This window comes from Pipistrellus hanaki (genome assembly GCF_964339955.1).
Source record: "Pipistrellus hanaki genome assembly, chromosome: 8".
Classification (NCBI taxonomy): domain Eukaryota; kingdom Metazoa; phylum Chordata; class Mammalia; order Chiroptera; family Vespertilionidae; genus Pipistrellus; species Pipistrellus hanaki.
The window spans coordinates 44,149,891-44,169,815 of NC_140510.1; the positions used below are offsets into that span (position 1 = coordinate 44,149,891).

Here is a 19,925-nt window from a genome sequence, read left to right on the forward strand (position 1 = left end):
CCTGCAAGACCTGTTTCTCTCTTGGCAAGTTGAAGCAGTCTAATGTACACTGATATACACTTTTTCTGCTCTTTTTTACATTTACATTTAATTGACATATAGTTAATATACATTCTGAAGCAATAATTCACAACTAGGGAACATTAGGCAATGGAAGCAAACCTTTTCATTAATCTATGCAGCAATCTGAAATAACTCTGCTCAATGGAAAGAGTAAATTCTGCTATTCAGGAATCATTTATGCCCTAGCTGGTTTGGCTCATGGATAGAGCGCCGGCCTGCAGACTAAAGGGTCCTGGTTCGATTCTGACCAAGGGCACATGCCCAGGTTGTGGGCTCCATCCCTACTAGGGTGTGTGCAGGAGGCAGCTGATCAGTATCCCTCATCATTCATATTTCTGTCTCTCCCTCTCTCTTCCTCTCTGAAATCAATAAATTAAAAAAAATTAATAAAAAGAATCATCTTCCACATGCAGCTATGATTCTAGAAGCTCCTAATCTGAATTAGCCAGAGCCTGTAATAATTTCTGCACATGAACCTTACCATCCTAGCCACTAACAGCTGTCTCCACACTTCAGTGACAAACATGGAAAGGACAACGGATCTTCAATCAGTCACAATCGTATCCTTGAGTGACATATCATCAATAATGAAAGACAAACTTTCTAATTACCATTAACTACAAAGTTCATAATTTTTTAAAGAAATGTTAATAAGATGCTAATTTCCAAATTGAGGTTTTTAAATATCCTTTCATTATAATAGCTAACTAACATTTATATGCCACATTGTAAGTGCTTTCATATTTTTAAATTTATCTTTCCAATAACCTTAAGTTATGTTCTTGTGTGTGTTTTACAGATCAGAAAACGGAGGACCAGAGAAGGTTAGTAACGTGTTTGAAGTTACATGTTAGATAAATGGCAGAGATGAAATTGAAGCCTGAAACTAAATCTCATTTACTTTTTTTCTCCACCAAACTGTCTGCCATATGTTGGGTTTTAAACCTTTCATTTTTCTTCCATTTCCACATACTTCTAACTGCAAGAGAAGAATCACATGATGCCCTTGATTAGAATGCAGATTCCTAGGTCTCCATCACTGTGAAGTCTAGGGATGCTGCATAACGAGCATCCCGCATAATTCAGTTGAGATGATCTGACATGTGGAATTAAGCTAAAACCCCCTGAAATGAGAACAAAGAGCTTTTTTCTTTTCTTTTTTTCTTTTTCCCCCCAGATCTTGCTATATCAAGAGTCAGTCACCCACATTTGCTCTTGGAAGAGGCTCAGACAGGCATGGGAATGGGAAAGCTTTAAATAAGAGTGATAACAAAGAGGACGGGCCCTGACCGGTTTGGCTCAGTGGATAGAGTGTGGGCCTGCGGACTTAAGGGTCCCAGGTTCAATTCCAGTCAGGGGCATGTACCTTGGTTGCGGGCACATCCCCGGTGGGGAATGTGCAGGAGGCAGCTGATTGATGTTTCTCTCTCATCAATGTTTCTAACTCTCTCTCCCTCTCCCTTCCTCTCTGTAAAAACATCAATAAAATATATATATTTTTAAAAGGTGGAAGGTCTCAGGCCTGCTCTGATTGGAGATTGCTGGCCTGAGCAATCTTGACGGGCTACTACAAACAGGGCGTATTTTATGTCATTGGTTTAGGGAGTCTATTTGGCTTTCTCTGGTGGTCCTGAGTTGGAAGTAGGGGTAAAAATAGGGAAGTTGGCAGTCTTCACCAGTCCTGCCTGTTCTGGTCCAACTGCTGCAGAGGTTGTGATTTGGCTTCCAGGACTGCTTATGTGATTCGGAGTTCTGTTGTCACATACAGTCTGGCCATTGTCCATTTGTATATTCTGTCTTTCAGGACACACACACACACACAGAGAGAGAGAGAGAGAGAGAGAGAGAGAGAGAGAGAGAGAGAGAGAGAGAGACTGGGGGTTCCTTTCATCCAAGTCTCCTTCCCGGCTTAAGAAGGCTAGACTCTAATCTCTATGACAGCTGTATTCACCCTTCTACTACCAGCGCCTAGCCCTATCAGGCTCTCAAGAAAACCCTACAAATAAGTGAATGACACATGAAACTATTTGATATCGGCTTTTGTTGGATCAGAAAAGGAACTTTCTGGAGTAGCGCATGGACATCCTTACGTGACTGGGCTGGCTATCCCCGGGAGGAAGACTGGTGAGTCCTCTGCTCCAAATAGGGTCACCTGCATCCTCGGGCCTGGCTGCCCCGAGTCTATGCCAAAGCCCCCGGGTTAACCCCTGGCGCGCAGATCACCCCCAGGGGCTCGCTCACTGCTGAGCTCGGTTTGGGGGCCGGGAGGCGTTGGTGGGAAAGCCGCAGCTCCTCCTGGATGTTGAAGACAACCTCAGCGCCAGACCTTAGGTTTTGTTGCATTCTCTCCCTTCTCTTCCACCCTGGGTCTGGCGGGAGCTACTGGGTCAGGCCACCCCCCTCCAGCCCTCCATGTGCTCTTAGCTCAGGACTGAGCTCAGTGTGTCCGGAGGGCAATGCTCGGGGGTGCATGTGCTTGAGAGAAAACCCCAGGAGAGCGGAGAGCTCCCGGCCCGCGCGGTCCCCGGCAGCCGCCCCCCCTGTGGCGGGGGGACCGCCCGGAGGGCTCAGCCCCGCCGCCCGGGGCTCCGGCGCCCCGGCCCGCGGGGGGCTGATCGGCGGGAGGCGGGAGCAGGCGGGAGCAGCCGGGGCACCAAAATAGGCGCCGTCCGTGGGCCGGAGCCGCACTGGCGGGCGGCCTCCCCGCGCGCTTCCAAAGATGGGCAGAGGGTCCGGCGGCGCCCCCGCCCCCGCCCCCGCCCGCCGCGGGCCGCAGTCCCCGGCGCCGCCGAGGTAGGTGCGGGCCGCGCCGAGCCGGCGGGCGGGAGCGGGGAGCGGGGCGCGCGAGGGCGAGGCCGCCGCCCGGAGCCCGCGCCGCGGCGCCGAGACAAAGGCGGGCGGCGCGGGGCCGGGCCGGGCGGGCGGGGCGCGGGGCCCCCGCACCTGCGGGACCCGGGCTCCGGGCCGAGGGCGGCGGCGGCGGCGGCGGAGGCCCCGGCGGGCAGGGCGCGGGGCGCGGGGCGCGGAAACCCCCGGCTCCGCGGGGAGGGCGCGCCGCTCTCCGCCGTCTCCTTCCTTCCTTCCTCCCGGGAGGCTCCGGCTCCCTCTTCCCGGAGCTCTGGCCCCACATCTTCCCATCGCCCCTCCTCGGCACCTCGAACCGACTGGAGAGCGAACACGGTGGAATGGGGATCGAACCCAGGCCGGCGGCGCCCCTCGGTTGAATGGGGTGACCCCTCGGGCGCTTTGTTTGCCAAGAGCGGGATGTCCCTCGGAGCGCCCGCTCGGGACAGATGGAGACTGTGCAATGGGGGTAGAAAAAAATTCCAATTGCACAGTCTCCATCTGTGCAATTTTTTTTTTCTCCCCCTAGAAAGGACTATTGAAAAATCCGGGGGCTTCATTTCAGGCTCCGAGCTACCCTGAATTTAAATTGACCACCGCCTCAATGACGAAAAGAGTCCATCCACATCTTGCATGTAGAATGTCGAACTTAGTCTAGTTTTGGATTTTATTTGGCGCCAAGCAATCGTTCTAACGATTGGAATGTGCATTATTGATTATATGCAAAACTGAAAACACGTTGTTTCATATGTATTGCAGCCATGGCTCTAAAAGGACAAGAAGATTACATTTACCTTTTTAAGGACGCAGCGCATCCCGTGGATTTTCTGGATGCCTTCAGGACATTTTACGCGGATGGATTATTTACGGATATCACCCTCCAGTGCCCGTCAGGCATCATCTTCCACTGCCACCGAGCTGTTTTAGCGGCTTGCAGCAATTATTTTAAGGCAATGTTCACAGCTGACATGAAAGAAAAGTTTAAAAACAAAATAAAAATCTTTGGCATCCACCATGATATTTTGGAAGGTCTTGTCAATTACGCGTACACTTCCCAGATTGAAATAACCAAGAGAAACGTGCAGAGCCTGCTGGAAGCAGCAGACCTGCTGCAGTTCCTCTCCGTGAAGAAAGCTTGTGAGCAGTTTCTGGTGAGGCACCTGGACATTGATAATTGTATCGGAATGCACTCCTTTGCAGAGTTTCACGTGTGTCCGGAGCTAGAGAAGGAATCGCAGAGAATCCTGTGTTCAAGGTTTAAGGAGGTATGGCAACAGGAAGAATTTCTGGAAATCAGCTTTGAAAAGTTGCTGTTTATCTTGTCCAGAAAGAACCTCAATGTTTGGAAAGAAGAAGCCATCATAGAGCCAGTTATCAAGTGGACCGCTCATGACGTGGAAAACCGAATTGACTGCCTGTATAACCTGCTAAGCTATATCAACATAGACATAGATCCCGTGTATTTGAAAACAGCGTTAGGCCTCCAAAGACGCTGCCTGCTCACCGAAAATAAGATACGGTCTCTAATTTACAATGCACTGAGCCCCATGCATAAGGAGATTTCCCAGCGGTCCACAGCCACGATGTACATCATTGGGGGCTATTACTGGCACCCTTTGTCAGAGGTTCACATATGGGACCCCTTGGCAAATGTTTGGATCCAGGGAGCAGAGATGCCAGATTATACGAGGGAGAGCTATGGGGTCACATGTTTGGGACCCAACGTTTATGTAACGGGGGGTTACAGGACAGATAACATAGAAGCTCTTGACACAGTGTGGATCTATAACAGTGAGAGCGATGAGTGGACGGAAGGGTTGCCGATGCTCAATGCCAGGTATTACCACTGCGCCGTCACCCTGGGTGGCTGTGTCTATGCGCTGGGCGGCTACAGGAAAGGGGCCCCGGCGGAAGAGGCCGAGTTCTATGATCCACTAAAAGAGAAGTGGATTCCCATTGCGAACATGATTAAAGGTAAGTGCAGATTGTGCTTGTTCTGTTATTTTTTTTAGATGTTTGAGGTTAGGCCCACAGTCTTGCTTCTCTTGCAAATAACTTTAAAGAAGAGTTTGCTTTGGAATGCTATCTAGGAACTAGAGTGGATTATACAAATCACGGTGTGCAGAATGTTCCAAGTAAAACCATAGAATAGCAGTTCCCAACTTGTCTGAGATTTATGATTTTTAGAATGCTCAGGCTAGAAAAGACATCTTTTTTATTAGAAACCAGTATAACTCATTCTTCTGATGCTTCCACCTGTTTTGAGATTAGATCTCATGCAAGTATTAAGAATTTGCATTTAAGGCAAAGGCTAAATAGAGAAAGCAGTGTAGTTTTATTAGTTTGTGCTTATTTATATTGGCTTGCTCTTGAAATTGAACCCTTTTTTTATTCTGCTCTTATTTTTTATTTTCTTATTTTTAAATATATTTTTATTGATTTCTGAGAGGGAGGGAGGGAGAGAGAGAGAGAGAGAGAGAGAGAGAGAGAGAGAGAGAGAGAGAATTGTTGATTAGCTGCCTCCTGCCCACCCCCTACTAGGGATCAAGCTGGCAAAGAGGACACAGTGCCCTGAGTGGGAATGGAGCTGGTGACCTTTTGGTACATGGGACAATTTCATCCAGCATCCCCCCAAAAATAATTCCCTCCCTTCTGACAGCTGTTAGTCTGTTTCATATACCCATGCGTCTGTTTCTGTTTTGTTCCTCGGTTTATTTTGTTCATTAGATCCCACATTATCAGTGAGACCATTTGTCCTTCTTTGACTGGCTTATTTCACTTAGCATTATAATCTTCAGGTTCATTCACGCTGTCACAAAAGGTAAGACTTTCTTTCTCTTTTGTATGGCCTAATAGTATTCCAGTGTGTAAATGTACCACAGCTTTCGGACACCTGGGCTGTTTCCAGATCTTGGCTATTGTACATAGAGCTGCATATGTTCTCTCGAATTAGTGTTTTAGGTTTCTTTGGATGTATTCCTAGGAGTGGGATCACTGGGTCAAAAGGCAGATCCATTTTTAATTCTTTGAGGAAACTCCATACGGTTCTCCACCGTGGCTGTGCCAGTCTGCATTCCCACTACCAGTTCACGAGGGTTCCCTTTTCTCCACATCCTCGCCAGCACTTCTTCGTTGAGCCTCTGCTTTTTTTGATTCAAGTCTTGTCACATGGTGTTAAAGAGAGAGGCAGATCCCTCATGTGGCACAGAGAGCCAGGCACGCCGCTGAGTCTCACTGTCTGTCTGGTCAACTCTATCTTTTCTGCTGTTTGGTACTAGATTAGCCTCGCTCTCTTTCCCTCCCCCCCGGAAAAAGCTACACTGGAATCTTAATCACATTATGTTTTGGTGCCGGGAAGTTGCACATAAACAGTTGGTGGTTGGCTACCCAATTTGTGTCATTTTATTCCAAATGTTTCTTCCCAGGCCTCTCTGTTTCTTTTTTTAACACTGGTGAGGGTGTGGGAATCTGACCTGGTATGATCCTTGAAGGACAAGCAGGAAGCCTGAGAGGCAGAGTGGTCTTGTGATCAGGCACTCTGCTTCTGCAATGGAACTGCCTGAGCCCAAATCCCAACTTTCCACGCATTTGCTGGCGAGCGTGGGCAAATTGCCATGTGTACAATGGGAGTGACATGACTTAGTTTAGAGTTTTGAGAGGATTAAATGAACCCAAGCACGGGAAGCACTGAGCAGATTAGGAATTGTACTCATTAACGTCACATTATATAGAAGAACACGACAGCTTCGTTGAGGCAGAATTATTTTTCATATTAAATCCTGACCACTCTCCTTCCCAAAGGTGCAGCAGTAAAGGTGCAGCAGTGGTGGGTAGGGTGGAAGAAGGTGGCGTAAAACCCACTGCTATTGCTGCTCTGATTTTTTTAAAAATATATATTTTATTGATTTTGTACTGAGAGGAAGGGAGAGAGATAGAGAGTTAGAAACATCGATGAGAGAGAGTCATTGATCAAGCTGCCTCTTGCACAACTGGGGATATGCCCGCAACCAAGATACATGCCCTTGACCGGAATCGAACCCGGGACCTTTCAGTCTCCAAGCCGACGCTCTATCCATTGAGCCAAACCGGTTTCGGCTACTGCTCTGATTTTTTATTCTATCTGAGCATGACACTCACTTACAGACTGTCAGTCCCCTCTCCAAGGTGATTCCAAATGTCCTGTCTGACTCCTCGTTTACAAAGGAAATAAGGGCACTGCAAATGTGTTAGCAGCTATTGTAAACCTAGATACATTTCTGCCTGTTTCTTTTCTTGCAAGAAAAATGTCTTTGTTGATTTCAGAGAGAGGAAGGGAGAGGGAAACAGGGATAGAAACATCAATGTTGAGAAAGAATCATTGATCAGCTGCCCCCCGTTGGGGATTGGACCTGCACCCCCGGCATGTATGTGCTCTGGTGGGAATTGAGCCTAGACCTCCTGGTTCATAGGCTGATGCTCAACCACTGAGCCACACCAGCTGGGCTGCCTCTGCTTCTTAATGATAAGTTCCGTGATTTTGTAGTTTACAGCTTTGAGGACAGAAACCTATTACTTCACTGAAATGTTGTTAAAACCTTTGAAGCAGCGCTTGCTGAAAATAAAATGCTGCAGTGGTGTACCCACCACGAAAGAAAGCTGAACGTGCTTTTGACAGCTTAAGGGGAATGGAGGCCTTCCTCTGCAAAAGTCCTCCCTCGCTTACCAGCTGGGTTTGCAATGTCTAAGTTTTCATGCTTTTAGTTTGAAGGTTTGATTCCTGGTTATCCTTCATCATCGCAGGAAGGGTAACACTTTGTCCGTTATGTGTAGTGTTGGCTAGTTCCGATGCTCAGACTCTGCTGAGCTTTTAGTTTCCCAGTCTTATGTAGAGAGGATAACGTTTCCCCCGCGTTTATTTTATTTTGTAGTCTTGAGGTGAACTAGCTTCTTTCCCTGGGAAATTGGGAAGAGTCAAATTTCAAATTAATTTCCTTTTTTTTTGGTTGAGGGAGGTACGAAGAAGAAATAAATAGATGGCTTTTTAGGAACTCTTAACTTTTACCCCCTCATCACAACTGCCCTGCGTATGAACTCACTTTTGGCCCAGCTGCAGTGGCTCAGTGGTTGAACATCAACCTCAGGAATCAAGAGGTCACTGGTTCTATTCCAGGTCAGGGCACATACTGGGTGGCAGGCTCTATCCCCATTGGGAGGGAAGGGGAACACCGGGGGCAGCTGATCAATGAGGTTTTCTCTCTCATTGATGTTTTTATCCCTCTATCCTTCTATTATACCTTCCTCTCTCTCTGAAAATCAATAAAAGCATGTTAAAGAAATAAACTCACTTCTGTTTTGGAGTAGAAATGAACAAGGAGCCTGAACTGCACCCACCACGTAACATGCTAAATAAAAGTTGGTTGAGAGACTAAGCTGACATTTTGATTAAAATGAACCTCATCATCATTCTTTCTTCTTGTTCCCCTGCTGAAACCATTTTCTCTTTCTCATTTTTCTGTGACATCAGTGTTCCCCAGTTTTCTGAGCTCAGGACCTCAGAATTCATCTTGTCTTCAACTCAGTCAGTCATCAAGGCCCTCCTGTTTTACCTTTGTCTCTTGCCTCTGTGCACCTTCCTCTATGCAGTGGTCGGCAAACTGCGGCTCGCGAGCCACATGCAGCTCTTTGGCCGCTTGAGTGTGGCTCTTCCACAAAATACCACATGTGGGCACACACGTACAGTGCTATTGAAACTTCGTGGCCCATGTGTAGAAGTCTGTTTTCGGCTCTCAAAAGAAATTTCAATCATTGTACTGTTGACATTTGGCTCTGTTGACTAATGAGTTTGCCGACCACTGATCTATAGCATAGAGTCTATACCAAGGCCGCTTCTAACTCAGGCCCTCAACACTTTGCACCTGGACTAATTCTATCCTTCTATGCTATAGAGTCTACCCTCCTTTCCTTTGTTTAAAAACTTTTAAAATCCTGTTGAATCACCTTAGCTGGTTTGGCAGAGTGGATAGAGCTTGTGGACCAAATGGTCCCGGGTTCGATTCTGGTCAAGGGCACGTACCTTGGTTCCAGACTCCTCCCCAGCCCGGGCCCTGGTCAGGGCTCATGCAGGAGGCAAACAATTAATGTGTTTCTCTCACATCAATGATTCTCTCTGTCTTTCACTCTTCTACTCTCCCTAAAAAAAAAAATTAAAAAAATAATAATAATTGATGGAAAAACATCCTCTGGTGAGGCTTAACAACAACAAAATCCTGTTGAATCAAGTGTAAATTTTTGAATTGGGCATCAGGACTCTTTGCCACGTGGCTCCAACTTACTCTGCCAGCTTTAATTCCCACAGGTCAACCCCAGGTGTGTCACCGTCACTTCCAGGGCGGCAGAGTCAAAACCACTGCCTGAATCTTCCAGGAAGCCTTTGCACTTGCCTTGCCCTCCTTAGAGTGGCTTCCTCTCCCCTCTGCCTGCCAAAGTCCTACCTACTAAGGCTCAAGTCACATTTTGCCACCTCCTGCCGTGATTTCCCAAGTCAAAAGTAATGTCTCTTTGTTTTGCACATCCACAGTAGTAGTTCCGTACCCTGTGTTCTTAGGTGTAAATGTCGCACCCTCTTTTAAAAGAGTACAAGGAGCCTTGCTTTTTATTTTTTAAAAATATTTTTATTGATTTCAGAGAGGAAGGAAGAGGGAGATAGAAACATCAATGATGAAGGAGAATCATTGATCGGCTGCCTCCTGCACGCCCCACACTGGGGATCGAGCCTGTAACCCAGCCATGTGCCCTGACCAGGAATCGAACCGTGACCCCCTGGTTCATAGGTCGACGCTCCACCACTGAGCCACACTGTCTGGGCAGGAGCCTTTCTTTTTCATTCTTCGATCCCTCAGAGCACCTAGGGACAGTGCCTTTTATCTACTATCCATAATAACAAAGACAGTACAATAGTTATGGCAAAGCAGAATGAAAGATCAATCTGAAGATGTGATTTTAATTAACACACAGGTGTGGGAAATGCTACTGCCTGTGTGTTACATGAAGTTATCTACGTCATTGGTGGACACTGTGGCTACAGAGGGAGCTGCACCTATGACAAGGTCCAGAGCTACAATTCGGATTTCAACGAATGGAGCCTCATCACTTCTGGCCCCCATCCAGGTAACAAAATAGAGTATGTCATGATACAGCCTGTCAGTGTAAGAGACGGCTAGAAATGGGCTGGAGATAGGGACACGCTAAATTTATAGTAGACTACACATGGATTTAATTAAAAGGCTCAAAATAGTCATTTGTCCATGTAACAATAATCCCAATTTAGATTACCCAGATTAGATCATGTGTACAAATACTTCCCCCCCAACATACATTTTAAGCCTCTGTGATTAAAAGTAGTTTCTTTAAAAAAAAAAAATTTCAGCCCTAGCTGGTTTGGCTCCGTGGATAAAGCATCAGCCTGCAAACTGAAGGGTCCCAGTTTGATTCCGGACAAGAGCACATGTCCGGGTTGCAGGCTCGATCCCCAGTAGGGGGCATGCAGGAGGCAGCCAATCAGTGATTCTCATCATTGATGTGTCCCTCTTTCTCCCTCTAGCTTCCTCTCTGAAATCAATAAAAATATATTTGGGAAAAAAAATTTTCACTTAGATTCTTTTTTTATTTTCTGTTCCTTATGTGCTTTCTTTCATTTACATGCCTTATATAAACATAATTTTTATAGCAGATAAAAGGCACTAGTCTATCAAGTAGTTGGGAAGGGTACCTGGTGATTCAGTTCAGCAGGAGATGTTTTCTTCTTTTAGAAGCATACTCTTTCTGGGTTTCAATAACTGTTAGGCATTCCCTCCTACAATGTGGAGAGCCTTCTGTTGGCCTTACTTTAACAATCATAAAGGGGATATGTTGTCTGCCCACAAGGAATGGCCTGCTTTCTTTGGTGTCTTCTGTTCTCTGACTTGTGTCTTTGAAGAACTTGGGGAAAGCATGAGCTATGTCCTGTTACAGTTATGCCTTATGTTTAAGTTTTTCATTAGGAAAGATTAATATCACCAAATCACCATACTACTTTGAGTCACTTCCCATATAGCATCAGGCTTCCATGTGAGTTTCTGGGGCACGTACCGTATTTTCCGGCGTATAAGACGACCCCCCTAATTTTACAGCTAAAACATAGGTTTAGGCCTATATTCGCTGTATAAGACTACCCCCCACTTCCGAGGCAACACCAGTTCTTTTTTTAATAGACCGCCTCTCTGACTCTGGCCAATCTGAGCAGGCTTTTTTTTCGTTTCAAAAGTCGTCTTATACGCCGGAAAATACGGTAACTGAAATTCATAAGCTGGAACCATCTGAGAGGAATAGTAACAGCTAACCTTGAGCACTTTTCATAGGCCAGGTATTAACTAAACACTTTGCGTGTAATATTATACCTTAAATTCTAACTACAACTCTGCTAGTAGGCATTGTTTACCCCATTACGTATTTGGAAGTGGAAGCTTAGAAGTGATTACGTTGCCAAGGACACAGTTTGGAAGTGATAGACGAGGACTCAGTTCAGACAGATTGCATAAACTGTGCTACACCTACTGAGCAACCCGCTTCTCCTTAAGGGAGCAGGCTCTCCTGCTTTTGACCACTGCAGCTACTAATACCCATAGGTCACATATGTCATCTCACAGTTCAGGTAGAGCACACCCGAATCAGGTGCTACATCTCCGTATATCATGGGCTTTGCATAAGAAGACACTTCAGCTTCACGCTGTCCTGGCTCTGAAGATGTCATTGAATGGAGAGACTGTTTCCTAGTAGCCTATATGTATTATCACAAACTCCCATCACTTTCCATATAACCAATCCTATATTATAAAAAGGTAATATGCAAATTGACCATCGCGCAGTCACAAATATGTCAGCACCCACAGTGGGGGCAGGGCCAGCTGCTCTGCATGCCTGCCATCGGAGTCCCCTTAGCCCCGCTGGAGGCCTTGGGTCCTCCTGCACCCCCCAATGACTGACAGCTCGCCAAGGCTCCTCCAGAGAGCTGCCCATCCTTCTCTTCCTGCCTCCCCCGAAACTGAAGCCTGACTGGTGTCCAACAAATTGGAAGTTATAACTCATGTCGTTGAGAGTACCCTCCATTCCTCAGCCAGGGACAGCCGCTCTGCGCACCTGCCACCAGACTCCCCTCAGCCCCGCCGGGGGCCTTGGGTCCTCCTGCACCCCCCACTGACTGAGGCTCAGGCAAGGAGGGCCGGCTGAGATACAGGCAAGCCTTGGATGGTGGCTGTCCAACCGCCCAGAGCTGGCCCGAGGTGCAGGCAAGCCTCAGATGGCAGCTTCCAAGCCGCCCAGGGCTATCCGAGGCTCAGGTAACCAGGGCTGGCTGAGGTTTGCACTGCTGGCAGTGGCAGCAGCAGAAGTGTGATGAGGGTGTCACCTTCTCCTGATCACCAGGTCGCCTCCCGCCCCTGAGGGCTCCCGGACTGTGAGAGGGGGCAGGCTGGGCTGAGGGACCCCCCTCCAGTGCATGAATTTTCATGCACTGGGCCTCTAGTGAAGTTATAATGGAAAATAATAATAACAGCTCATATTGAGTAATAGCTAATATTTATTCAGAATGAATGTGCCAGGACAAACTATTCCAATAGTTTTACATGTATCCATCCATGTAAACTTTACCACAATCTTGTGAGCTAGTTGCTATTATTATCTCTATTTTCTAAGGCACACAGTAAATAAATTGCCCAAGGTCAGCCAGCTAATGCTTGTTAGAGATGAGGTTTTAATCCAGGCAATCTGCCTGGGAACACCATGCTCTTCACAACTACACTGTTATCTCATTTGATCCTCCTGTTAACCTTATGAGTTAGCTATTACTCTGAGTTAGCTTTACAAAGAAAATCCAACATATGAAACGTCAGATTAACAAACTAGAGGATAGTTATTTACATTATAAATAATACATATTTCATAAAGGGGTTCTTTGAAAAATAAATATCTTATAGCATGTTCTAATTACATATAACTTGTTCCTACTGCTTGAAAAAGTCTAAAAGTCAGTGAGACTTAAGCCAAGGTGTGAAAAGCCATGACAAATTGAAAAATTGATTAGAAATAAACATTAAATTGCAGTATAAATCAGGGGGAACTTATAATCCAATTTGAAAAATTTTGATTTACATTGGGCTTTGGGTGGCTCTCCATTCCTGGAGAGACCGATGCCAGAGGATATAATCCTCATCTAAAGGCAACAACCACTACGTGGCCACAGTGATTGCTGTCCGGAAGGAATATGAGTCAGGAAAATTTAAAAATGGAGAACTGTCAGAGGTGTCAGAGCAAGAGAATGAGATGTGATGAGTTCTAATTTTAAGAGAGCTCCTTTTAGAATAGATTGGGAGGAAGACAACAGTGAGGCCTGCTGAAACTATTGGTAATAAACCAGGTAGGAAAAGCTGAGAGCCTGAAGTGGTGGAGTAGGAAATGGGCAGCTATGAGGAATGTTTCAGATTCGACATTGCTTGAATTGGTAGTGATTGCTGTCTTGACTGATTATTTTTTTTATTTTTCTTATTTATTTATTTATTTATTTATTTATTTTTTAATATATTTTATTGATTTTGTACAGAGAGGAAGGGAGAGAGATAGAGAGCTAGAAACATCGATGAGAGAGTCATCAATCAGCTGCCTCTTGCACACCCCCTACTGGGGATGTGCCCGCAACCAAGGTACATGCCCTTGACCGGAATCAAACCCAGGTCCCTTCAGTCCCCAAGCCGCGCTCTATCCATTGAGCCAAACCGGTCTCAGCTGTCTTGACTGATTAGATACAGGAAATGAGGGAGAGAAAGTAGTTGACAGTCATTCCAGGGTCTCTGGCTGGTTGACTAGGAGGATGGAGAGGATTGAAGGAACAGCCCATAGGAAGGGAGAAGTGGAGAGAGAACGAGCTCAGTTTTGTAGTTGAATGTGAAAAATGAGTTGGATAACCAGCGGGAGCTGTGCAGAAAGCAATAGGAATTTCGGTTCTGCAACTCGGGAGAAAGAATGCAGCTAGATATAGATCTGGGAGTTGTTTACTTAGAGGTGATGGCTATGGGTGTGGGCATGAGTGAGATGTCTTGGGAGTGTGGGATCAACAGTACAGCTATGGGCAGAACCTTGGGAAACAGCATTAGTTAAGCGATGAGGTGAGGAAGAAGAGTGTATGAAGAACAGCGAAGCAGCTGTAAGTGACAAAGGATAAAAACCTGTGGGTGGCTGTGTTGTGTGGGAAGAGAGCTCTCTCCTGGCTCTCCAGAGTAACAGCTTAAGCTCTTGGTTCTTACTTTCCAATAAAGTAAGGACGTAATATTAGGAAAGCTTTCAAGGTCTTTTTAGTCAGAAGCGTGATTGCTGTCTTGACTGATTAGATACAGGAAATTAGGGAGAGAAAGGAGTTGACAGTCATTCCAGGGTCAATGTCAAATGTATAACATTCCTCACATCCGCTTAGGGAAAAAAAAAAAAATTGAAATCATTTCATACATGAAAATATGTGGTTGTCTCAGAATCCTGCATGGATGTTTTCATTTCACTCATGTAATACCTAATGCAGACTGCCATGAATTTGTTGTGAATATTTGTGTGTAAACTCAGGGCTGTGACAAATGGCACTATTCCCATGCTTGGTTTGAAATGGTTCGTTTATTCATTTGTCTCACAGATATTTGCTGAGTGCTAAGAGCACAGTGAGCTAGATTCAGCCACTCTAGGTTACTTCTTAGAGTAGAGGTGTCGAACTCAATCAGAGAAGGGGCCAAAATCTAAAATCCAGCCTAAATCACAGGCCGAATGTTTTACTGAACAGTCATAAACTGACCACGTCATAAACTGACAGCGGAGTGCGGTGATGACAGCGCGGTGCAGGCCACATTGCAAGGCCTGGCGGGCTGGATTTGGCCCGCGGGCCTTGTGTTTGACACATGTGTCTTAGAGTGACCAAGGAGAAACAAGGCAGTTACAGCTGAAGAGGAAAGAGTTTCCATCAGTGTAATAGAACTTTATGTTGTATTTGGGTAATGGGTAAAATTATCAGGAATCATTTTATTTTATTTATTTTTTAACCATCACCCAAGGATTTTTTCCCATTGGTTTTGAGAGAGAGTGGAAAAGAGAGGGCCTCGGCCTGTAACTGAGGAACATGCTCTTGACCAGAATAGAAACCGGGACACTTAGGTCCAAAGGCTGATTCTGTCCACTGAACCAAACCAGCCAGGGCAGGAATCACTTTATTTTAAATATATTTATTGCTACAGGAAGACTGAGATATCTTTCTTTACTTTTTAAAATATATTTTCATTGATTTCAGAGAGGCAGGGAGAGGGAGACAGACAGAAACATCAATGATGAGAGAACATTGATTGGCTGCCCGCTGCATGCCCCACACCAGATGGAGCCTGAAACCAGGGATTGAACTGTGACCTCCTGGGGCTCAGCACAGCCGGAGGTTTTGCTTCCTTCCTGCCAGGGCAATCCAGCATCAGAGTCAACATTCCATCCTCTGCGCGCAATGTGCGCGACTCCGGGGGCTCTGCTTTTCCCCGCTCCCCTGGGATTCCGCCTCACAGCCCCGTCTCCCTCTGTTTGAGCCTGGGTCCCCAGGGTCTGGCCTAGAACTGGGGTTCAGCGTTATCGGTTCTGGGGTTCAGCACAGTCTGGGGCTTTTATTTCCTTCTTGCTAGGGAATGCCAGCATGGTACTTCACCTCCCCCTCCTCTCCGGCTCCGTCCTCTTTGTGCTCGCGCAGCATGTCTCGGTACCTTAGGCTTTTATAGCTCCTCTGATTTTCCTTCTGGTTTTCTCTTTCCTTTTTGTAGAATTTTCAGTCAGTCGACTTCCAGTAGCTCTGGGCAATGTCCATTTTATATTTTAGTTGTATTTTATTGAAATTGTTGTGTGCGGCTGCGGTTATGTATTTACCTGTGCAGCCATCTTGGATCCTCCCCTCCCCTTCCATTCTTAATGGGGAAATCACATTAAAATTTTTTTTTAAATATATATTTATTGATTTTTTTACAGAGAGGAAGAGAAAGGGATAGAGAATTAGAAACATAGATGAGAAAGAATCATTAATCAGCTGCCTCTTGCACACCTCCTATTGGGGATGTGCCCGCAACAAAGGTACATGTCCTTGAATGGAATCAAACCCAATAAATATTTGTTGGATCAATGGATAAATTGTACCTTTTACCCTCTGTGCCTTAATATGCCCTCATGGTTTTGTGAAAGAAAAGCTTTATAAGCCTCTCTTTAGAAAGAGAGAATGTTGAGATAAAAAATGTGATTTCCTTGCCTAGACGGGTTTGGCTCAGTGGATAGAGCATCGGCCTGCCGACTGAAGGGTCCCAGGTTTGACTCCAATCAAGGGCATGTACATTGGTTGTGGGCACATCCCCAGTAAGAGGTGTACAGGAGGCAGCTGGTCGATGTTTCTCTTTCATCGAAGTTTCTAGCTCTCTATCCTTTTCCCTTCCTCTCTGTAAAAAATCAATAAAATATATTTAAAAAATTTCTTTATTGATTAAGGTATTACATATGAGTCCTTATCCCCCCATTACCCACTCATACCCTCATCCTTCCTGGTGTCTGTGTCCATTGGGTAGGCTTAAAATGCATGCATACAAATTCTTTGGTTGATCTCTCTCCCTTACCACCACCCTCCCCTACCTTCCCTCTGAGGTTTGACAGTCTGATCTATGTTTCTCTTTCTCTGGATCTGTTTTTGTTCATCAGTTTATGTTGTTCATTATAGTCCATAAATAAGTGAGATCACGTGATATTTATCTTTCTCTGCTTTAACTTGACCAGCACTGTGAGACTTGACAAGCAACGTAATCTGTGTTGCAGCTATGGCAACAGATACTACAGATTGCCTGCCACAGGTTACAGGGATGGCAGCTGAGACCCGAAGGAACTTACACCAGTTATGTAGAATGTCTTCATGTCACAGAGGGACTCTACACATAGGTATAGGATAAACTGTGTCTGTGCTGCAAAACTCCCAGAAGGTAGCGGTCTGAGAATAATTTCTTCCCTGGCATCCTGCAAAGGCAGTGAAGATGGCCTGAGAGAGCATGGCAGGTGAAAGGGAATGAATTCCATGACTCAGTGTTGTGGTATCGTGAGCTGGAGTCAAAATGTCACAACTACTCTATGGTTGTATGCATAATTATAAAGGATCATTACATCACCACCCTGAGGTATCTCTTTTGTTTGTTATCCTAATAAAAATTTGCTTTCTTCTTTTTAATAGAATATGGATTGTGTTCAGTTCCATTTGAAAGTAAGCTCTATCTAGTTGGCGGACAAACCACAATCACGGAATGCTATGACCCTGAACAAAATGAGTGGCAAGAGATCGCTCCCATGATGGAAAGAAGGATGGAGTGTGGTGCTGTCATCATGAATGGATGTATCTATGTCACTGGGGGATATTCCTACTCAAAGGGAACGTATCTTCAGAGCATTGAAAAGTACGATCCAGACCTTAATAAGTGGGAAATTGTGGGTAATCTTCCAAGTGCCATGCGGTCCCACGGATGTGTTTGTGTGTATAATGTCTGATTGGATTTGTAGAAATGACCAAGTAATCACTGTTTTGGGGGGTAGCAAAAAAAAAAAAAAATTGCAGAGTTTGGAGTTCCTTGTTTGTTGTTGTGGCCTGGCACATAGTAGGTAAATTTTCATTTCCAACACCAAGTCTATACCCCAACCTAGTGATGAATGATCAACAGAAATCTAATGTATATTTGCAGTTGGAGCAATGGGGTTAGCATCTATAATATCTGATTTTCAAAGGTGGGATGGAATATTGGACACTTGGTAAAAGGGGAAATGCCTTTGTAGTAAATTTTTTCTCCTGGTAGCATGGACACTGGGTGCAGGACAGAATCATTCTTTGGAATGAAATGTCTCTTATGACCCTCTAATGTAATTGACAGTGTACACTAAGGTTTTGTTTCACTAGTAGGGAATTTGAAATTTAAGGAGGGAATCTTCTCTACCTCTACAAAATCAACACTTTACAAAAGTATTTTTTTTAATCACCTTTAGAATTATTTAGAATGTGGTCTTACTTTAAGTTTAGTTTTTTTTTTTCCTTTGTTGTGTGTATAACTCATTGTTATTCTTTATTTACTGACTAGCATATAGACAAGATACTGTACAAAAGATAATTACTGTTGAGAGTTTACAAACTAAATTTAAAAGACTGGTAAATCTGAGAAATTGCAAAGAAAATAGTCAAACATTTGCTGATGGTAAGAACTGTTTTTAATATTCAGCTTTGATATGAATCACTAGATTAGGTATCTTTTGTTTAAGCATGTTAGAAAATCCTCTTTATTTTTAAGTACAGATACATCTGCATGTAAAATTGAATTTTAGAGCCAGAAAGCATGCAGAACAGTTGTGATACAGTAGAAAATACCTTGATGAGAAGTTTGCATCCATTTCCCATTTCTGCCACTACCTAGAACCTCTCCTCAGTTAGAGGTTCCCAACCCATGCACACTGGCACTCTGGGTCATACGTGTGCCTAGCTATGGATCCTCATAGCCCTTGGGGCAGCCATAAGTGGCCTGGGTGGCTGCAGTTTCTGGGCCTGCAACACTTTTGTCCATTTTCTATAACTGTCCATGTGTGCTATAACTTGAGAAAGGTTGGGAAACATTGCTTAAATTAACTCATCTAAACTTTTAGTAATCTGTTAGACCACCTATCCACACCCTTCATTTTTCTTAAAAAAAAGAAACAGTTATTTTTAACTTTAAATACAGAAGTTTAAAATTTCTTAACACTTCATTTTTTTTTTAATTTTAGTAAGAAACTGTTTAAATGCATTTACTTTAGATGGCATTTAAATAGATATAATACCCTGGCCGGTTTGGCTCAGTGGATAGAGCATTGGCCTCTGGACTGAAGGGCCCCAGGTTTGATTCCGGCTAAGGGCACATGCCCAATATGCAGGCTCGATTCCCAGTAGGGGATGTGCAGGAGGCAGCCAATCATGATTCTCTCTCATCATTGATATTTTTCTCTCTCTCTCTCTCTCTCTCTCTCTCTCTCTCTCTCTCTCTCTCTCTCTCTTTCTCTTTCTCTCAAATCAATAAAATAGATTCAACCCTTTTGGATTGCAACCTGGTACTACATAGAAAGAACCATAAGAATAATATAAAAACAAAACAAACAAAACAGAAAAATGCAAATGCATGGAGATGTTTATGTCTGTATTACTTATAATAGCAAAAAATTGGAAATAATCTACATGTTAAAGAAGAAAATGGGCCAATAAAAACAGTGAAATGTTATACTGCTATTAAAGTAACTGGGAGACTGCAGAAATATGGATGTGTCTATAAAGTAGTAAGTAAAGTAAGCACAGTGTAAAATAGTATGCACACTATGATTGTGATTTTGTAAAATCTTTATGCATGTGGAAGGTAATTTGCAAAACTGAAATTCATTGTGTTAGTGTAGGGTGATATGGAATGATTTTTAATTTATTTAAATGTCGTTCTTTAATATGGCTTTGTATTTTGAATAAAAATAAATAAAGCACTATATGTGGTAAGCTGCTTGAATTTGGGCCAGTTGAGTTGAAGGATAGTCTGAATTATAGACTTTTTCAGTCTGTTAACTGAATTACAGACTATTTTATTGCCCTCAAGAACATTTAGCAGTTAATGCCGGACCAATACATTGCCTAGTCATGCTTAGAGATCTGTTTTATGGAATAGATGCGAACAGTTGCACTCACTTTTCCCTTTATTTATTTATTTTAAATAACATTTTAAAAAATAAATATCTTTTTCGTTGTTTTTAGAGAGGAAGGAAGGAGAGGAAAAGAGAAACATCAATTGGCTTTCTCTTGCACGCCCCCTACTGGGGATCCAGCCCACTACTGGGATATGTGCCCCCACTAAAATCTAACCAGTGACTCTCAGTGCACTGGATGATGCTCAACCAACTAAGCCACACCAGCCAGGGCTCCC

General features: G+C 44.5%; 1 protein-coding gene across 6 annotated transcripts; it reads left to right on the forward strand.

Annotated features, from left to right (window-relative positions):
- Positions 1 to 1,884: 1,884 nt before the first annotated feature.
- Positions 1,885 to 19,688, forward strand: KLHL23 (kelch like family member 23). 6 transcript variants are annotated; one of them, XR_014795744.1, is made up of 6 exons: positions 2,585 to 2,856; positions 3,667 to 4,881; positions 9,901 to 10,053; positions 17,186 to 17,405; positions 18,078 to 18,191; positions 19,049 to 19,688. XR_014795744.1 is itself a non-coding variant. In XM_084892333.1 (5 exons), the coding sequence occupies exons 2-5, from the start codon at positions 3,669 to 3,671 to the stop codon at positions 19,083 to 19,085; spliced, it is 1,623 nt and encodes a 540-aa protein (XP_084748459.1). In that variant the 5' UTR covers positions 2,585 to 2,856; positions 3,667 to 3,668; the 3' UTR covers positions 19,086 to 19,682. The 6 variants fall into 6 exon arrangements, 5 of the variants coding, with proteins under 5 accessions (XP_084748458.1, XP_084748460.1, XP_084748459.1 ...); XM_084892333.1 differs by lacking the exon at positions 18,078 to 18,191 and having other exon boundaries at positions 19,049 to 19,682; XM_084892332.1 differs by lacking the exons at positions 2,585 to 2,856; positions 19,049 to 19,688 and adding an exon at positions 1,885 to 2,187 and having other exon boundaries at positions 17,186 to 19,035.
- The last annotated feature ends 237 nt before the right edge of the window (positions 19,689 to 19,925 follow it).